Source organism: Electrona antarctica, assembly GCF_951216825.1.
Source record: "Electrona antarctica genome assembly, chromosome: 7".
Classification (NCBI taxonomy): Eukaryota; Metazoa; Chordata; class Actinopteri; order Myctophiformes; family Myctophidae; genus Electrona; species Electrona antarctica.
In genome coordinates this window covers 56,504,814-56,525,409 of record NC_136812.1, presented here as the reverse complement: position 1 = coordinate 56,525,409, position 20,596 = coordinate 56,504,814, and the positions used below count along the sequence as shown (strand labels likewise).

At 44.9% G+C, this 20,596-nt stretch overlaps 2 protein-coding genes across 2 annotated transcripts; one reads left to right on the top strand and one right to left on the bottom strand.

Annotated features, from left to right (window-relative positions):
* On the top strand, positions 1-7,460 carry LOC306926378 (uncharacterized protein; the record flags this gene model as incomplete). Its single annotated transcript, XM_079505641.1, has 4 exons — positions 1-637; positions 3,638-3,756; positions 5,635-5,748; positions 7,446-7,460. 4 exons carry the CDS (start codon positions 1-3, stop codon positions 7,458-7,460), a joined length of 885 nt encoding a protein of 294 aa, XP_079361767.1.
* A 249-nt stretch (positions 7,461-7,709) lies between these two features.
* On the bottom strand, positions 7,710-20,177 carry LOC306926377 (uncharacterized protein; the record flags this gene model as incomplete). The annotated part of the gene is made up of 6 exons (XM_079505640.1): positions 19,930-20,177; positions 17,438-17,578; positions 17,212-17,289; positions 16,405-16,755; positions 13,981-14,265; positions 7,710-7,744 (listed from the first exon to the last, which is right to left on the bottom strand). The coding sequence occupies exons 1-6, from the start codon at positions 20,003-20,005 to the stop codon at positions 7,710-7,712; spliced, it is 966 nt and encodes a 321-aa protein (XP_079361766.1). The 5' UTR covers positions 20,006-20,177.
* Between the last annotated feature and the right edge of the window lie 419 nt (positions 20,178-20,596).

Below are 20,596 nucleotides of genomic sequence, written 5' to 3'. Positions count from 1 at the left end.
ATGGCGAGTCCCCAGACCATCACAGTGGCCACGAGACCCCCACCACAACCTGCCATGGCGAGTCCCCAGACCATCACTGTGTCCACGAGACCCCCACCACAACCTGCCATGGCGAGTCCCCAGACCATCACTGTGTCCACGAGACCCCCACCACAACCTGCCATGGCGAGTCCCCAGACCATCACAGTGGCCACGAGACCCCCACCACAACCTGCCATGGCGAGTCCCCAGACCATCACTGTGTCCACGAGACCCCCACCACAACCTGCCATGGCGAGTCCCCAGACCATCACAGTGGCCACGAGAACCCTGCCCCAACCTGCCATGGCGAGTCCCCAGACCATCACAGTGTCTACGAGAACCCTGCCACAACCTGCCATGGCGAGTCCCCAGACCATCACAGTGGCCACGAGAACCCTGCCACAACCTCCCATGGCGAGTCCCCGGACCATCACTGTGTCCACGAGACCCCCGCCGCAACCTGCCACTGCAAGTCCCCGGACCATCACTGTGGCCACGAGACCCTTGCCGCAATCTGCCACTGCGAGTCCCCGGACCATCACTGTGACTAGTACTACAAGACCCTCGGCGCAATCTGCCACTGCACAGCTTCCAGCCAACTTCCAAATTCCAGCAGGTCAGTCTCAATTCTCCTTTGTAGGAACATTCAAGGTGGTGTGTGTGTGTGTGCGTGTGTGCGTGCGTGCGTGCGTGCGTGCGTGCGTGCGTGCGTGCACGCCTAGTAGTATTAGGCCTAGCCAAATCTAGCCTGAATCAGATCTGTGTCACTTTAAGATAGAAATCAGATTTGCTTAAATAAGTCTAAATGCAGACAGGTCACATCTTTTTTTCAAATGTGACTTGAGTCACATCCAGAGTTGTGTTTCAAATCCAAATCTGTCTCTGTCAGTCTGAATGCAACGACCATATGAAGTGACCAAAGTCGCAACGTCACTTGCAGCGTGACCTGAGCGCTACTGACGTGACGTCATTACAGAGCAGGAGTATTTAAGTAAACACACAAGAGAGAGAGAAATAACCAAACGAGAGCAAAAGAAAGAAAACAACAGAGTGGACGGAAAAGAGAGAGAACAATAGTGCAACACACGTTTTGTTTTATAGGAATAATGTCACTTCATTATGTCAGCATTACAGCGGACGCCGGACAGACGGTGAAATCTGTACTGACGTCACTCGCTCATCCCCTGGTCCAGGGTCTCAGAAGTTTAATTTTAAATAGTCTCATATAAGCATTGTGGTCCAAAAATAAATAAACTCACTCATATTTGATAACATTAGCGTTTTTAGGCGGTTAAATGCAAACCGTGTAGGATGTGAAATGACAACGACGCTCCTCCTGTCATGTCACTTGGGGCGCACACTGCGGGGGCTGACTCCGTACAATCTAAACTTCTCGAAATGTACGGAAACAAGGCCGTTTATGAGGATATTTCTCGCGGAATGGTAGAGAATGGGTACACGCGGTCCTATCTGCAGTGTCAGATTGTTGTTGGTTACCACGGTAACCAAAGCGGACCTGTCGACACACCATGGCTTTGCGTTGAGTTGTTAAAATCAGTCTGAATGCACAGATCGGATGTGGTCACTTGCAAACGGTAGTGTGATTGACCGGGCCAAAAGATCGGATTTGAGAAAAAAAACTTGATGTGACTGCAGTCTAAAGCAGGCCTTAGAGCCCTAGAGGGTGTCTCTCAACTAAGTCAAAAGTGGTTAATTGTTTGGTTTGGTGTTAGTCATTGCTTTGTTAGTTGTTATACAATTTTTTTTCCCAGCGGATAATGGATGGAGGCACCACAGGTACAAGAAAGACATTCTTTATTGAGAATTCTGACAACGTTTCGATCTATTTGATCTTCATCAGGTCATGTGAACATACACACCAGTTTGTACTTTTATAATGAGGGAGTGGGCCTGGGCCGTGGCTCAGCGGTCCAGGCACCTTGGCTGGTGATCCAGTCTGGCAGTGTGCCGCGGGTTCGACTCCCGATCCCGACGGCCTTTACTGCATGTCTTCCCCCATCTCTCTCCCCATTTCCGCCAGCCTACTGTCTGTCCCTCCATAAAAAATATAAAATAAAGGCGAAAGCCACAAAAAAAAAAAAAGTATAATGAGGGAGTGCCCCCATTTAAAAACACCACATTTTGGTGCCCCTCCCGTCACTGCAGGTGTGACACGTCAACCCTGAGTGGGTAGGTGGGGACCCAGACATATTAATATAATCTGTTCAGAAATGTTAGTGCACACCAATTAAAACATTTTAAAACATACATGTATACCTATGGTTACTCATTTCACCGTAACCCATAAGGGTCCATTTTACGCTCCCAAGAGTTTAATTATTGTTAAACATCTGCATTACTTAATTTGCATGTCTTCACAATTAGATAATGTAGAATAATTCTTATTTTGATCAACGTTTGCTTGTTATCTGTACCACATCAACGCAGCATGGAATTGTGACTCAAATCGTTTCCAACGACAACATGTTCTTTAGTCTTGGGGTCTGAGAGGCAAAATGTCATCAAATAGTTGTCCGTGGCTCAAATGACGAGCAAATGATGGACCTTGGTGTGAAAAGGGTTGAACTATTGATCTATTAGATTTTTGGCCCTATACTTCTTTGCCTTTTTTTCTTACTAAATACATAAAAAAATGGTTCAGCTAGCCGATCAACATCGACACACTGTGAGCTTGTAGATCGGCTATTTGAACTATTATTTTTTCAAAATGGTAAAAGAAAAAAAAGAAAAAAAAGGAAAAAAAAAAACTACAAGGAAGTTTAGGGATAAGGTCACTGGCGAAAATAGGGCCCATTAGTGTCAGCGTATCACAGTGTGTCACAGCGTGTCACAGCATGTCAGTGTGTCAGTGTGTGTCACAGTGTGTGTGTGTACCGCCCCAAGTTCTCCCACACAACCATCCTTCTCCGTTCTCTACACTGGCTCCCCGTAGCGGCTCGCATCCAGTTCAAAACTCTGGTGTTAGCCTATAGGGCAGTGAAAGGAACAGCTCCTTCCTACCTCCGGGCTATGGTCGATGCCTACACCCCTGCCCGACCACTTCGGTCTGCCACCTCGGGGCGACTGATTGCCTCGTCACTCAAGGTTCCTTCTGGCCGATCCACACGGTCACGACTCTTTTCTGTTCTGGCCCCACAGTGGTGGAATGAACTTCCCACTGATGTTAGGACAGCAGAGTCACTGCCCATATTTCGCCGCAGGTTGAAAACCCACCTCTTCAGGAAACACTACCCTTCCTCTCTGCCTGACCTACTTGTTGTTAACTAGTTGCACGAACGCTTGTTTTCTATTGTTGTATTGTTCATTGGATCTTGTTTAGTCGATACACTTAATTGTTTTAGCTCATGCTCATTTGATTTAGCTATTTTGTCTCATCTGTTTAAGGAAATAGGTAGCTGATATATTGCACTTTTACCTTAGCGCTAGGTATACTCTTGGTTGCTTGTTTTTGCAGAAAATGCACTAAAGACTTCTGGTGATTAGTAGTTTTTGTTCCCTACCTATGTTGAATACACTTATTGTAAGTCGCTTTGGATAAAAGCGTCTGCTAAATGACTGTAATGTAATGTAATGTAATGTGTGTTGTGTGTTTCAGGGATGGTGTTGATCCGCAGTGAGAGTGGTCAGCTGATGCTGGTCTCCCAGCAGGCTTTGGTCCAGGTCCAGCGAGCCGCCAGCGCCCCTGAACCCAGACCACCATCTGCACCTTTACAGGTATGTACCTATAGACTATACTGTCTGTACCTAGAGACTATACTGTCTGTACCTAGAGACTGTACAGATCTGTACCTAGAGACTATACTGTCTGTACCTAGAGACTATACTGTCTGTACCTATAGACTACTATAGTACAGGTCTGTACCTATAGACTATACTGTCTGTACCTAGAGACTGTACAGGTATGTACCTATAGACTGTACTGTCTGTACCTAGAGACTGTACAGATCTGTACCTAGAGACTATACTGTCTGTACAGGTCTGTACCTATAGACTATACTGTCTGTACCTATAGACTACTGTCTATACAGGTCTGTACCTATAGACTATTAGACCATCATAGCCCCGCCCCCATCTGCACTGTAGTTCACTCCCACTCCTGTAGCCCCACCCCATCTGCACTGTAGTTCACTCCCACTCATAGCCCCGCCCCCATCTGCACTGTAGTTCACTCCCACTCATCTAGCCCCACCGCTCTGCACTGTAGTTCACTCCCACTCCTCTAGCCCCGCCCCCTCTGTGCTGTAGTTCAATCCCACTCCTCTAGCCCCGCCCCATCTGCGATGTAGTTCAATCCCACTCCTCTAGCCCTGCCCCCTCTGCACTGTAGTTCACTCCCACTCATATAGCCCCGCCCCCTCTGCACTGTAGTTCACTCCCACTCATCTAGCCCCGCCCCCTCTGCACTGTAGTTCACTCCCACTCCTCTAGCCATGCCCCTTCTGCACTGTAGTTCACTCCCACTCCTCTAGCCCCACCCCCTCTGCACTGTAGTTCACTCCCACTCATATAGCCCCGCCCCCTCTGCACTGTAGTTCACTCCCACTCATATAGCCCCGCCCCCTATGCACTGTAGTTCACTCCCACTCATCTAGCCCCGCCCCCTCTGCACTGTAGTTCACTCCCACTCATCTAGCCCTGCCCCCTCTGCACTGTAGTTCACTCCCACTCATCTAGCCCCGCCCCTCTGCACTGTAGTTCACTCCCACTCATATAGCCCCGCCCCCTCTGCACTGTAGTTCACTCCCACTCATCTAGCCCCGCCCCCTCTGCACTGTAGTTCACTCCCACTCATCTAGCCCCGCCCCCTCTGTACTGTAGTTCACTCCCACTCATCTAGCCCCGCCCCCTCTGCACTGTAGTTCACTCCCACTCCTCTAGCCCCGCCCCCTCTGCACTGTAGTTCACTCCCACTCTAGCGCTGCCCCCTCTGCACTGTAGTTCACTCCCACTCATCTAGCCCCGCCCCCTCTGTACTGTAGTTCACTCCCACTCATCTAGCCCCGCCCCCTCTGCACTGTAGTTCACTCCCACTCCTCTAGCCCTGCCCCCTCTGCACTGTAGTTCACTCCCACTCTAGCGCTGCCCCCTCTGCACTGTAGTTCACTCCCACTCATCTAGCCCCGCCCCCTCTGCACTGTAGTTCACTCCCACTAATCTAGCCCCGCCCCCTCTGCACTGTAGTTCACTCCCACTCCTCTAGCCCCGCCCCCTCTGCACTGTAGTTCACTCTCACTCCTCTAGCCCCACCCCCTCTGCACTGTAGTTCACTCCCACTCTGGCGCTGCCCCCTCTGCACTGTAGTTCACTCCCACTCCTCTAGCGCTGCAGTTCACTCCCACTCCTACTCTCCTAGACCAGGAAATGTCTCTCGTTCTCCCAGGCTTTCATTTTTTGAATGAAAATAAAAGCCTGGGTACCGAGGCTATGTTCAGACAGAATCGATCAACACTCTAGCTGCTTAATATGGCACTTTCTTATGTTTTAATTACATGGTAAGCTTTTCAATAAAATAACGTTTAATATAGTGAGGAGGATGTGTGCTTTCTTGTCATGTCTTTATTACAATGTGCAGTAACCGTGTGTGTCCATCAGGGGGCACATGTCGGGGACAACAAGACGCCTGCCGTTAGAAAGGATGACAAGGTGACCATCATCAGATTAGCTGCTCCTCCCAGTGTCCACAAGACAGTTGCTGTTTCCAAGCCGGTACACGCACGCGCACACACACACATGCACAGCAGACACTTATTAACCCATTTAGGCCTGACCTCAGAATTTAAAAAAAATCTTCTAAATCCTCCAGTTTTCTGAAATAAATATTTTCACGATTTTTCAAAAATAGCAGACCTACAAGCTCGTAGCGCGCCACTCTGTGGCGTGCTATGAGCTTGTAGATCTGCTATTTTTCAATAGCTAAATTATAATATAATGTTTAAAACACCAAAAGGGGTTCCCGCCCCAAAATTAGTTAATCCAGAGCGATTACAGTAAGCAAGTTACACACAGGGTAAAACATCAAATGTGTAGAGACGGTGTAGTGCTTCAGGTAAACCAAGAGTCTATCATTTGTATGAACATTATAAGAATAATATCATAAAATAAATATTATGTACATTGAAATTATTCAAATTACATTTTAACATGCATGGTAGGCCAGTGAGGAGGGAGTTACAATAGTCAAGTTTTGACAAGACTGTTGTCTGGATTAGGAGCTGGGCTGATTCCTGGGTGAGGAACGGGTTTTGAACGAGAGCTGACTGTCCAGGACTACACCAAGGTTCCTGGCTGTTGGGACAGACGTTACCAGGGCGTTGGGTCTACGGAAATAGTTAGCTCCCGCATAGGGCAGGACTTAGCTGGGAAGAAGAGAAGCTCAGTCTTGTCTGGGTTCAGCTTGAGGTGGTTGGAGGACATCCACTGTGAGATGTCAGCCAGGCATGCAGTGATGCGCTCTTCCACCAGGGTGGCAGAGGGGGGGGAAGGATAGAAACAGTTGTGTGTCATCGGCATAGCAGTGATAGGATATATTGTGAGCAGAGATGATAGTGCCAAGGGATTTAGTGTACAGTGAGAAAAGGAGGGGACCAAGTACAGATCCCAGTTTGGAGGGTTCGGGGGGATGATAGCAGACCTTTCCAGGTCTGCTGTAGCTAGGCAGTCAGGCTTTTTGTTTTCATGTCAGTCAGTTAGACAGTATTGTGTTCACCATAGCTGCTTAGTTTGTTATTTTGGCAACATCCGTGTCCCCTGGCAGTGGCATACTTTTGTTTTGGAACTTGTATACACTGTAAATATTCTGTATACACTGTAAATATTTCCTGCTTTAACTTACTAAAAACGCATAGGCTTTTTGCCTCTAAACCTGTGTGGTCTCAGTTTATTTGCACCTTTAATGCTTGGTATCCCATTTTCATATTTATGTTGTGTTACTCTAGCCTCTAGACTTTGCTAAAATAAGGGTTTCGTAACAGCAGGTAAGAAAAACGGCATACAGTGGACCCTATGGACACAACTGGATGACCTGGACTTTGCCGATTACCTGGCTCTCTTCTCACACAATCACCAGCAGATGCAGGACAAGACAACCAGGCTGGCAAATACATCCCTGGGTATAGGTTTAAGAATCAACCAGAAGAAGACCAACATAATGTCAATCAACACCCAGAACAATAACCCAATTACAGTAGGCGACGAACCAATTCAGGCAGTCGACTCCTTCACCTACTTCGGCAGCATTTTAGATAAGCAGGGCGGAACAGAGAGCGACGTCACAGCTAGAGTAGGTAAAGCTAGATCAGCCTTCATCATCCTGAAGAACATCTGGTCCTCTAAACAAATAGCCTTGTCAACCAAAGTGCGGATCTTCAATTCCAACGTCAAATCTATACTTCTCTACGGTTCAGAGACGTGGAGGATGACTAAGAGGACATTGCAAAGGATCCAGACATTTATTAACAGCTGTCTGAAGCGCATTTTCAAGATCTGGTGGCCAAACAAAATGAAGTGAAGTGAAGAACTCTGGAGGAAAGGGAGTCAGGAGCCAGTGGAGAAACAGATCCTAAAGAGAAAGTGGGGATGGATTGGCCACACCCTGAGGAAACCGGCAGCTAGTACAACGCGCCAGGCACTGACTTGGAACCCCCAGGGGAAGCGGAAGAGCGGGCGGCCTAAGAACACCTGGAGGCGGGACACTGAGGCGGAGCTGAAGAGACAAGGAATCAGCTGGGGAGAGGCGGAAAGGACAGCCCAAAACTGCATTGGATGGAGAAGAGGCGTCGATGGCCTATGCTCCGCTGGGAGCGAAGGGCCTAAGTAAGTAAGTGATTGCATAACCTCCAGTTATCACCTATAACATCTCACCGGATCATCCACCTCTGACAACAACAGGAAGAACTGTGCTGAAGGAAGTCAAGGACTTCAAGTACTTGGGCTCATGGGTCAACTCAACTGAGCAGGATCTGAAAGTGAGGAAGGCACTTGCATGGAGGGCCCTGAATGGCATGACCAGTGTATGGAACTCCAATCTCCCCCGACAAATCAAACTCAGCTTATTCCATCTTCATCATCATACCCTTTATTTAAACTCGCAGTACAATTGAGGGGCATGCCCTCATTTTGTAGCCGAAATACAAAACACAAAATCAACAATATACATTAAATACAGCAATATCAAATAGGTTATATTAATTGGAAAACAGAAAGTATTAAAAACTAAAATAACTATAATAGATAGATGAGAATTAATTAAAACAGTTACATTGTTGAACAAAAGTGCTAGAAATCATTTCCCTGAATTGACCTAGAAGGCAGTGATCAAATTTTTAGGGACTTCTGGAGTTCGTTCCAATCAAATGGAGCACTGACATGGAACCTTGAGGGTCAGGAAGTCACTCGAGCGGGTCTGATAAGGACTTGGATTCTGATCCAACATAGAGCAAATGTAAGAGGGGACCATTCCTGAGATGGCTTTGAAAATAAACATATACCAGTGCTTGTCCCGCCTCTCAAGCACGAACACAGCACAAGCCTGCGTTCCCATAGAGTGTACAATGATGGGTACCATAGCTGTCACCAGTGACCCATCTTAGGGCAGAATGGTAAACTGTATCGAGGTGCTTTAAAGTGGATGGTGCAGCAATCCTGTAAATAATGTCCCCATAGTCCAGAACAGAGAGAAATGTGGCTTCAATGATTTTTTTTGATTTTTTTTTTACAGGAGGCCGGAAAACATGCCTTGTTCCTATAGAGAAAACCAATTTCTTGTCTCAGTTTCGTGACTAGATTTTCAATGTGGAATTTAAATGACAGCCAGTACCATGATCATCCAGCCAGATGCCATGGTACTTGTATTCTGAGACTCTTTCAATTGTAGAGCCATTGGAAGATATTAAAAGGCAGGTCCACATTGGACCGACGGTCGGCGGTTTACAGTCGCGAGACTGTCCGCCGGAGACTCCCCGACGAGAAGCCCGTTGATGAAGAACCGAACATGTCCGGTCGGTTGCCGATGTCAGGAGCGACGCTATCCATGTTGTAGTGATGAGGGGGGTAAATAATTCCACTGTAGAGTGGACTTCTAGTCTGCTCGTCATGTTTCAGGGCTGACTATACTGGTGTAGTGTGTGAACTAGATACCATAATCTCAATATCAATTCTCTAATAATATACCAATCAATCAACTCCAGTCTCCAAATCAACTCCAAAGCAAGACTAGCGACAATAATGCTATCTTTGTTTGTTTTGGTGTGAAGCGCTGTGTTGCCAGATTCTGTTAGTGAAACAAGCGACCAGGTCTTTGAAAACAAATCCAAAAGAAGCAGCCAGTTTCACTACTTGAGCCCTATTACATCAGCTATTTTTTAAATGAATCATGAAAGCAAGCCCAAATAAGCAACTACACTTCAGAAATAAGCCCAAACTATGAATATTAAGCTATGTTAAAGGACAACTAGCCCAAAGTTGCTTATAATAAGAAGACCTGGCAACACTGCAAACCAGTGCTTTCTGCAATTTGCATGGTGGAAAATACGTTTTTGTGCAGATATGAGAGTTTTAAGTAGTCTTTGACTGGTCTGGACAAGTTTCCTTGGTCTGGAGTCACCTTAAGATTAGTTTTGCTTGTATTTAGAACAAGCCTGAGCTCAACCAGGGCATCTCGGAGACTATTGAATGCAAGCTGCAGCTTACTGGTGGCAAGCTGGGCTGTGTCAGCAACACAATATAAGACTGTCGTCAGCATAAAGGTGGGCATGACAGTCATTTAAAGCAGACATAATGTTATTAATATATATTGTGAAGAGCACAGGACCTAAGATTGAGCCCTGGGGACGTAACTCAGATTGGGTGCTCCCGGACTTCACTGATTGATGTCTGTATGTAAATAACTATGAAACCATTCAGAAGATGTATTACTAAAACACATTTTTGTAAGAGTATGATGTACAGTGTCGAACGCTTTCGATAAGTCCACAAAGAGGCCAGCGCAGTGTAATTTGTTCTATGCAATGTAATCTGTTCTTCTATAGGGCAGGGAATGCTGGACCCTGAAGCCAACCCTGCAGACGTCTCTAGACGGGTGCTACACCAGAATGCGGCATGCAGTACTTAACATCAGCAACAGCGTAGATGTTACCAACAATACCCTGTATGAGGGAATAACAAGGGTGAGCCAGAAAGTAGCAGCCATAAGAATGAGACTAGCAGGACACTGCCAAAGACATCAATAACTGCCAGCCAGCAAAGTAGTGCTTTGGGAACCAACACATGGGCATCGATCAAGAGGACATCCCACATTAACACCCTGAGCGGCAAGGACGGAGTTCTCCGTTCAATCAATTAGTAACGCCCAGCGCTCAGGACGGAGATTGATAAAAAGGACGGAGATTGATATAAAAACCGATCAAAACGCTCCACAGGCTGGGAGCATCTGTTGCGCAACATTCGATGTTATTTCTCGGTGGGACGTCATTGAAAATGTACCCCCACATTTTAGCCGACAAGACCGAAAATCTTAAAAAGTGAATAACTCTTGATCTACAGATTATGTGTTAGACGGCCCATCGTGGTCCCGTCGCTAGTCGTGTTAGAATGAATCATACCTCCCGTTGATGTTGATCGCCTCGGGAGTGTTTTGGCTATATCAAGATACTTCAGCTACATCCGGGATAGCACCTGCTAAATGTGCTCCGCTGCTATAAAACGCTGGGCGCTCTGATTTAATGGATTAAATATCCCTGGGCGTTCGGGGTGTTAACATATGTGGATGTACTCAAAAAAGACGCAGGAGCACCATGCACCAACGAGCTGATCAGATGTATGGAGAATCGGGATGACTGGAAGCGACAGTGGAGGGCTTGTCTGAGGACGACCTGTAACGGTCAGATATTTCTATCACAGTTACTAAAAATCACGGGGTAGTAATGATCCCCCTTTAAAGATCAAATTGATATGTTTCAACCACACAGGGTAGCCTACAATGAATGCTTTGAAACACTGACACCAACACAGAAATAAATATCAGAATAATAGTTTATCTATATGAAATATAAACTCAACATTGACAATCAGTTACAACACAGTATTCATGACAGGTATATTGTCCGTATATGTCCAAACCGCACGCACCGGGCCTCTCACGCACGCACGCTCGCTCTATTGTTCGTATTGTTCCTTCAGTTACTCACGCGTCTCCCTGACGCTCCAACCCGAAAAAATAAAGTTAATCCAAGCGTAAAGGTGATCCGCCGAACGAAAACAATCCCAGAAATCCAGCTATCCCTCCGATGGAAAACCAACCGGTACTCCTCGCTTGACGGACAAACAAAACTTCTCACGGGAGCAGATGGCAGTCCCGGCCGGGTTACTGCTGTCAACGGTGAGCTGGTGGCCTTGGCTATATTCCACCGTATAGCATAGACAAAGTTTATACCAAAACGCGATCATGTCTCCCGTGGACTCCCTGCTCGTTTGTGTCTCTGTCTCCACAAGTCTCTCAAGCCTGCGACTTCTGTGTGTTTAATCACGGAAGCGTCACGGCCTGTCAATCAATCTCATTCCTTCTCCAAAACAAACAAAACAGATACCTCTCAAAGAATATAGGACATTACACATAAGGATGGATATGGTGTTAAGGAATATTTTGAGCTATGCTCTTTTAAATGAATAAAATAAATCCTTAAAGAATATTATGTGGCAGTGCTACAGACCCCTAGAGAGTACAAGCAAAGTGCTCTCCCCCTGAATGACACCATGTTTTTTCTTGCATTTGACTACATCCTTTACCACAAACTGTACAAATAAAGGACTAATCCCCTTTATGAGTCCTCATATATGTTTTTAGATCACCACTGTGACTAAAGCCTTTACCACTAATTTCGCAATTAACACTCTAATTGCCCAGGGTTATTTAACCCATTAAATTATAGCGTCCAGTCGATTTATAGCAACGGAGCACTTTTACCGACGGACCGGATGTTATGCCGGATGTGGCTGTAGTAGCTAAATGTAGCCAAAACACTATGCGATCGACAACAACGGGAGGTAAGATTAAATCTAACGCGACTAGCGACTGGACACTCGTCTAACACATGATCTTGTCTTAGAATTGGACCGGATGATTTAGATCGCGAGTTATTAACATTTAAGATTTTCGTTCTCATCGGCTAAACAATTTCTCACTGTTGCGCAACATCGAGGATTGCGCAACAGGCGCTCCTAGGCTGTAGAGCGATTCGATCCGTTTTCAATAAACTTCGTCTTTTGGATAAAACTTCGTCCTGGGCGCTGGGTGTTACTAATAGCAAGGACGGTGAACTTCGTCCTGGACGATCGGGGTGTTAAAGGGCTTTTCCCCTGTATGGGTCCTCATGTGTTTTTTTAGATCACCACTTTGACTAAAGCCTTTACCACAAACTTCACAACTAAATGGCTTTTCCCCTGTATGGGTCCTCATGTGTTTTTTTAGATCACCACTTTGACTAAAGCCTTTACCACAAACTTCGCAACTAAATGGCTTTTCCCCTGTATGAGTCCTCATGTGTGATTTTAGATTACACATTTGACTAAAGCCTTTACCACAAACTTTGCAACTAAATGGCCTTTCCCCTGTATGGGTCCTCATGTGTTTTTTTAGATCACCACTGTTACTAAAGCCTTTACCACAAACTTTGCAACTAAATTGATTTTCCCCTGTATGAGTCCTCATGTGTTTTTTTAGAGCACCATTCAGACTAAAGCCTTTACCACAAACTTTGCAACTAAATGGCTTTTCCCCTGTATGGGTCCTCATGTGTTTTTTTAGATCACCACTGTTACTAAAGCCTTTACCACAAACTTTGCAACTAAATGGATTTTCCCCTGTATGGGTCCTCATGTGTTTTTTTAGAGCACCATTCAGACTAAAGCCTTTACCACACACTTTGCAACTGAAAGGCTTTTCCCCTGTATGAATCCACATGTGTGATTTTAGATAACACATTCGACTAAAGCCTTTACCACAAACTTCGCAACTAAATGGCTTTTCCCCTGTATGAGTCCTCATGTGTATTTTTACAACAGCACTTTGACTAAAGCCTTTACCACAAACTTTGCAATTAAAGGGCTTTTCCCCTGTATGAGTCCTCATGTGTATTTTTAGAACAGAATTGTGACTAAAGCCTTTACCACAAACTTCGCAACTAAATGGCTTTTCCCCTGTATGAGTCCTCCTGTGTTTTGTTAGAGCACCATTCAGACTAAAGCCTTTACCACAAACATTGCAACTAAATGGCTTTTCCCCCGTATGAGTACTCATGTGTTCTTTTAGATGACACATTGTACTAAAGCCTTTACCACAAACTTCGCAACTAAAGAGCTTTTCCCCTGTATGTATCCTCATGTGTATTTTTACAACACCACTTGAACTAAAGCCTTTACCACAAACTTTGCAATTAAAGGGCTTTTCCCCTGTATGAGTCCTCATGTGTATTTTTACATCACCAGTTTGACTAAAGCCTTTACCACAAACTTTGCAATTAAAGGGCTTTTCCCCTGTATGAGATCTCATGTGTTTTTTCAAATCACTCTTTAAACCAAAGTCTTTACCACAAACTTTGCAATTAAGGGACGTTTCCCCTGTATGAACAACTGTGTGCCTCTTCAGAATAACCTTGCGACTAAACATTTTGCCACACTCTGTACAACTAAAACCTTTCTTGTCTGTGTGGCTCTTCGTGGAGTGAGTTGAAGTGGAGTGGCTTGAAGACAATGTTTGTTCTTCCACATGTTTTGTCTTGTGTGAATCCAGTGTGTTTACAGCTGACTGACCTTCCCTGGTCTCCTCCCAGTCATCACTGTCTTCAGTGTCGTCAGATTCAGAACAGTGTGGAGAGATGAGCTGCTCATCTCTGGTTGGTTGTGATGTTCCACAGTCCTCAGCTTGTGTTTTAATGTGTTCACTACTAGATGGTTGGTATGTTCCACAGTCCTCCACATCAGCTTGTGTTTTCATGTGTTGAGTTGAGGTGCTGGCTTCAGCCTCTGTCTCTTCGTTTTCATCATCATCATCATCATCATCATCTTCACTTTTCACTGCTAGTAACGTCATCACTTCTTCTGGTCTTTGAAGTATCTCCTCTTGTTCATCTTTAATGTGTGGAGGTTGTGGTTCCTGCTGGACCAGACTGGGACTCCTCTCCTCATGTTCAGGGGAAACTTCCTCTTTACACACAGGCAGGTGCAGGAAGTCTAGGGGGGAAAGGTACAATGAGAGCAAACCATTCAATGTTTGAGCAATATTTCACGCAGGGCCCCATCTGAGGGCCTAAGGGTACGGGGAGGGTCATAGGGGGGCAGGAGATCAACAAGATATTGAGGTGCAAGACCCTTTCATGCCTTAAGTTATTAATATTTCTTTCAGTAATTATCAAACAGAGCAATATCCCACCTATCCAAAAGCCAAAAGAGGAACAAAGGACTGACACAGCTTAACTACACTTCTGCTGCCACCTAGCGGCACAAAAAGAGTTAATATGGAAATAATAGTTTGATTAGTTTAGCTGAGTCATGGTGTGTTTACTATGGAAATAATACTGCTATTGATTAATTTAACTGAATCATGGTGTGTTTACTATGGAAATACTGTTATTGATTCATTTAGCTGAGTCGTGGTGTGTTTACACCCCGGGCGGCAGTGGCTCAGGGACCGGATAGGAACCGCAAGGTTCCCAGTTCAAACCCGGGCTCCCCCAGTTAGTTACGAAGTGTCATTGAGCAGGTTACTGAACCCCTAATTGCTCCCGAAGTGCATGTTGGTGCCTTGCATGGTTTCCTCCAGCAAAAATGATCATTAAATGGGGTTTGGATTAAATTGAATTGCAGGCAGTTTGTAAAATGTATGAATCCAGCAGCAATTTGTTACACGCAACAAAAAGTGCTAACTTGACAGTGAATTGTCCCGATCCGATAACGTGATCGGAAATCGGGGCCGATCATGTCTTTTTCAAATGATCGGAATCGGATCGAGAGCATCGATCAAGAGGATGTCCAACATTAACATATGTGGATGTAATCAAGAAAGACGCGGCCTGGGCTGTGTCTCAGCGGTCCAGGCACCTTGGCCCGTAGCCCGAGTCTGGCAGTGTGCCGCGGGTTTGACTCCCGACCCCGACGGACTTTACTGCAAGTCACTACTCCATCTCTCTCCCCATTTCCTGTCAGCCTACTATCTGTCCCTCTATAAAAAATATAAAATGAAGGCGAACGCCGCAAAAAAAAGAAAGACGCAGAAGTGCAAAGCACTGGTCAGATGTATGGAGAATCGGGATGACTGGAAGTGACGATGGAGGGCTCGTCCGAGGACGACCTAGAGAGTACAAGTAAAGTGCTTTCCCCCTGTATGACACCATGTTTTTCTTTTTTTACATCTCGCATTTGACTACATCCTTTACCATAAACTGTACAAATAAAGGACCTGTATGAGTCCTCATGTGTGATTTCAGAGGACCACTTTAACTAAAGCCTTTACTACAAACTTTGCAACTAAATGGATTTTCCCCTGTATGTATGAGTTCTCATGTGTCATTTCAGATGGCCACTGTCACGAAAGCCTTTACCACAAACTTTGCAACTAAATGGCTTTTCCCCTGTATGAGTGCTCATGTTTTTTTAGCTCACCACTGAAACTAAAGCCTTTACCACAAACTTTGCATCTAAATGGCTTTTCCCCCGTATGAATCCTCATGTGTGATTTTAGATGAGTCATTCGGCTAAAGCCTTTAGCACAAACGTAGCAACTAAATGGCTTTTCCCCTGTATGAGTCCTCATGTGTGATTTTAGAGCAGTGGTTCCCAAACTTTTTCGTCTCAAGGACCACCAAATCAACATTTATTAGTCCACAGACCCCCCCATCCCAGTGACCCTGATAAGGGAGGATTTGTACGGCTCTAGTAGTGATTCCGAAACACAATCATTTCATGGACCCACAGTTTCACAAACATTATGCTACGGATCCCCATTTAATGGAATTTCTATCTCTGGTACCCCAATGCATATTGTAAAACCACTGTTAATTTGTACACTCTCTGAGTTACAGACCCATAAAAGGTTCATTTGGTTCCTAACTATCTCTAATTGAGCTGGGGACACCCTGGAACTCCCTCAAGTACCCCCAGGGGTCCCCGGACCCCACTTTGGGAACCCATGTTGTAGAGTACACATGTGACTAAAGCCTTTAGCACAAACTTTGCAATTAAAGGGCTTTTCCCCTGTATGAACAACTGTGTGCCTCTTCAGACTTGCCTTGAGACTAAACATGTTGCCACACTCTGTACAACTAAAACCATGTTGTGTCTTGTGTGAAACCATTGTGTTTACAGCCGACTGACCTTCCCTGGTCTCCTCCCAGCCATCACAGTCTTCAGTGTCGTCAGATTCAGAACAGTGTGGAGAGAGGAGCTGCTCATCTCTGGTTGGTTGTGATGTTCCACAGTCCTCCACATCCGTTTGTGTTTTCATGTGTTGAGTTGAGGTGCTGGCTTCAGCCTCTGTCTCTCTGTTTTCATCATCATCTTCACTTTTCACTGCTAGTAACGTCATCACTTGTTCTGGTCTTTGAAGTAGCTCCTCTTGTTCATGTTTAATGTGTGGAGGTTGAGGTTCCTGCTGGACCAGACTGGGACTCCCCTCCTCATGTTCAGGGGAAACTTCCTCTTTACACACAGGCAGGTGCAGGAAGTCTAGGGGGGAAAGGAACAATGAGAGCAAAGCATTAAATGTTTTGAACTTTGAACATTATTTCACGTGTTTAGCTTTGGTAGTTGGACAAACTTCAGCTGTAAAAACATTGTCCATTTCTAAACCATAAGTCTATTCTCATTCATAAAAAACACCAATTACTGCAAACTAAATTATTTATTTAGATATTTTTGGGGATTTTTCTGCCTTTATTAGATAGAGTACATGTATACATCGGGAGTCGAACCCGCAACACGCTGTCAGGCTTAGCAACCTAGGTGCCAACCTAGGGCCAACTGCAAACATTCTATTTTAACACATAATCAGAGCATATTCCAGTTTGGACGTGCCTATTAGCCTTTCAATAAAAGGAAAAGGGAAGAGAGAGAGAGAGAGAGAGAGAGAGAGCAAGAGAGAGAGAGAGATAGAGAGAGAGAGAGAGAGAGCATAAAACGTACTGATGTCCAGGTGGTTTCCAGATTCCTGTTTAACACTCCAAAACCTCTTCACCTTCAGGCTGGACTCTGCACTCTGGCCTGCAATGAAGGAATAGAATAAGGACTTTAATGCGGTTACGTTTAGGAATACCTGGTGCCGAGTCCGACCATTCAGTTTGCAGGATTTGACCCAGGGTGAGCGTATTCTGGGGCGAGAATTATCATATTTAAATAAAACAGTACATACCTATCTTGTACAGCTTCACTACAGGTTGCATCGCTGCATAAAGCAGTCCACGTCTCTGGTCCGTCTCTCGCTGTTCCTCTGACAACGTTGATGCTTTGGAGGTCATCTCTCTAGATACAGCAGACCTCTGCCTGTGGTGCTCTGTGGAAATCACCAGTAGAATGAACTGTTGGCTCTCAGCAACCTTACATTATACCATCATGTAATCAAATCAAACTATCTTAGTATCTACCATACTCTGTTCAGTTGAAAGGTGCAGTCACTAGGTAAGTGCTAATATCATTGTCCCCCATCCTGATATAAACACAAGGGGAAACATTTTAATTAAATCTAGGTGTTCTAAGGTTTGCCCACGTGCCCCTGGCAGGGAACACAAGATATCTGTCTAAACACCTGAACGTAGCCACAGTACTCTGTCTTCTGCTCTGTGAAATGTCACATAAGAGCACTGTTTACCTAGTATGTGCTGTTTTCATTGTGGCTACACTTGCAAATATAAAATAATTGTGAACTTATAATCACATTCATAGCTATGGAGGTATTCAGCATAACCAGGTATGATTTTCTTTTATCGCACAGCCCCATCATTTTATAATGGAAAATTATTGACTTTTCGAGCAAGTGGGCATGACCTTTTGCAAGTAGAATATAAGATGTACTTGCCCGACGGGACCTCTGAGACCTTAGTGTCATCCCCTAAATAATTTGAAAAATCACACCTGTGTGAACTGAGTGGTGCACCCCCCCCCCCTCTCTCTCTCTCTCTCTAGCAGGCAGCAGTGCAGCATTATCTCCCTCTCTGTTTCTGGCACAACAGCACCACTTTTGGTAGGCATTGGTACTCGTGCTCATAGTCACATAGGTGGGTTGGTGAACACATAGGTGAACACGGACATTGCTGTTCCTTGGAGTGGTTGCACCACTCAAAAATGTCCAAGAAATTGTGAAAAGTAACAAAACATAGCCGATCTACAAGCTCAAAAATGTGTTGCATCCTGACACGTTGTGACCTTGTAAATCAGATTTAGGGGTTTAGGGGGAGTAGTTTAAAAAAAAAAAAGAGGTGTTAGGGCCGATTCATACTCCTATTTTACCGCTGTAGTGCCGAAATGATTTCGGCTCGTCAGAAATTTTCAGTAGCACCGAAGAGCCAACTTTAGAACGGTACCCTCCCCCCCGAACCTTAAATGACGTCACATTGTAGGCTCTACAGAGCCGAACCGACTTTTATTCGGCTCTAACATAGGAGTATAAATCCGGTCTGTGGCCGATTCTGTCGAAGTACCAAAAGGCAGTAGGCTATTGAGGGGGCGCGTATGAGGTGAAAGCCGGAATTACGCTCAATGTAAACAGGAAGTAAGAAAAATGCTGTTAAAAGAAGTCTGAAAACTACGGACGAATATATTATACAAGCACCCCGTAGGCCTCTATAACATTTGGGGCAACAGGGTAAGCACCTTATATTTTTTTGCATTTGTACATGTTTGGAGTTTTACGGGCTCAGCTGGTGTCTCTGCAGTGTCCACAGGGGAAAGAGCACTAAGACGCTCGTAGATATGAAAATGTCAAATTTGATCAAATACATAGCGAGTCTTAACTTAAGGCTAGCTTGAGTGTGTAGTTTGATGTTGTGTATGTAACAGACACACCTGCAGTGTGTAGTTTGATGTTGTGTCTAACACACATACATGCAGTGTGTAGTTTGGATGTGTGTAACACATACCTGCAATGCGTTAGGGCTGGGCGATGACAAAATCTCATATCATGATATAGAACATTTTATATCACGATAACGATATAGCATATTTTTTCCGATACCAATCTATCTAAGACATTTTTCTTTTATTCCCCAGGCAGAGTACTTGCACTTCATTTTGTGTAGTTACTTACATGCCAATATCAAAAATGTATGCCGACTACAATATGCAAAATCACAATTTCCAGTCTAATGACATGGACATAATACTGATGCCCTGCCCATGCACAGACAGGCCTAGAGCAATTACAAAAATAATACAAAATAAAATATAATTATTATTATGACAATTAAAAAGCAAAAATAAAGAAATAAGGAAAAAACAAATACTTCATGTCACTCACTGCTCCATAGGTGTTTCAGTTCATTTTAAGCTCTGCATAGGGATTCAATTGTTAACACTTTCTGTTGTAGAGTAGTTTGTTAAACTTTACGGAAGCTTAAAAATGTTTAATTGACTAAAGGCGATAGTAAGAGACAGAGACAACGCGTCACTCGTCAACTATGCATGCCCAGCTGTGCATTTGTCAAGTGGATGTTTTTCTTTTTTTAACAGACCACAACTTCATCATGAATTATCTGAATTATCTCCCGACAAAGACCACCTAGCCAGATATTATCCCTTACATATCGTCATATCGCACAGCCCTAGTGTGTAGTTTGGATGTTGTGTCTGACTGTAACACACATAGGCCTACTGCAGTGTGTAGTTTGATGTTGTGTGTGTAACACATACCTGCAGTGTGTAGTTTGATGTTGTGTAGAGTCTCCATCTCTCTCTTGAAGAGGCTGCAGATGACCTCTGCGACCATACTGAGGCGCTCCAACACAAACACTCTGACATCACGTTTCACACGACAAACATCAACACTTTGTTAGTTTTTCTAAAACACACAATATGTCCTCTCCCACCGACGTCATGTGTTCATTTATCTTCAGCCGTACAGACTCCATTTGACACGTTTTTACCTCCTTTATGAGACAGTTTCCACCACGCTGTGTTCACACCTTAGAGTATAGGTTCACACCATGAAAAAACTAACGTTTCTTTGTTGTGGAAAAAAAACGGAACTGAAGTTCCGGATCAATGTCAAGGACAGTCTAAGAAGGACGAGACGCGAAGACCGTACGGGCGACGCCATGTTGCTTATGGTGCTCCATGGAAGGAAAGAAACATGCGCAGTTGAGACCAAGGAAGCTGAACGCGGAAGTGTTGGCTGCATATAGCCCATTGCGCATGTTTCTTTCCTTCCAAAGCAACATGGCGTCGCCCGTACGGTCTTCGCGTCTCATCCTTCTTAGACTGTCCTTGATCAATGTGTTCATTTGACGCATGCGCAATAATGGACCCAGGAACAGTGGCTTTAAGGCATTTCGCCTCCTGGTGGAGGAGATGTGTAACT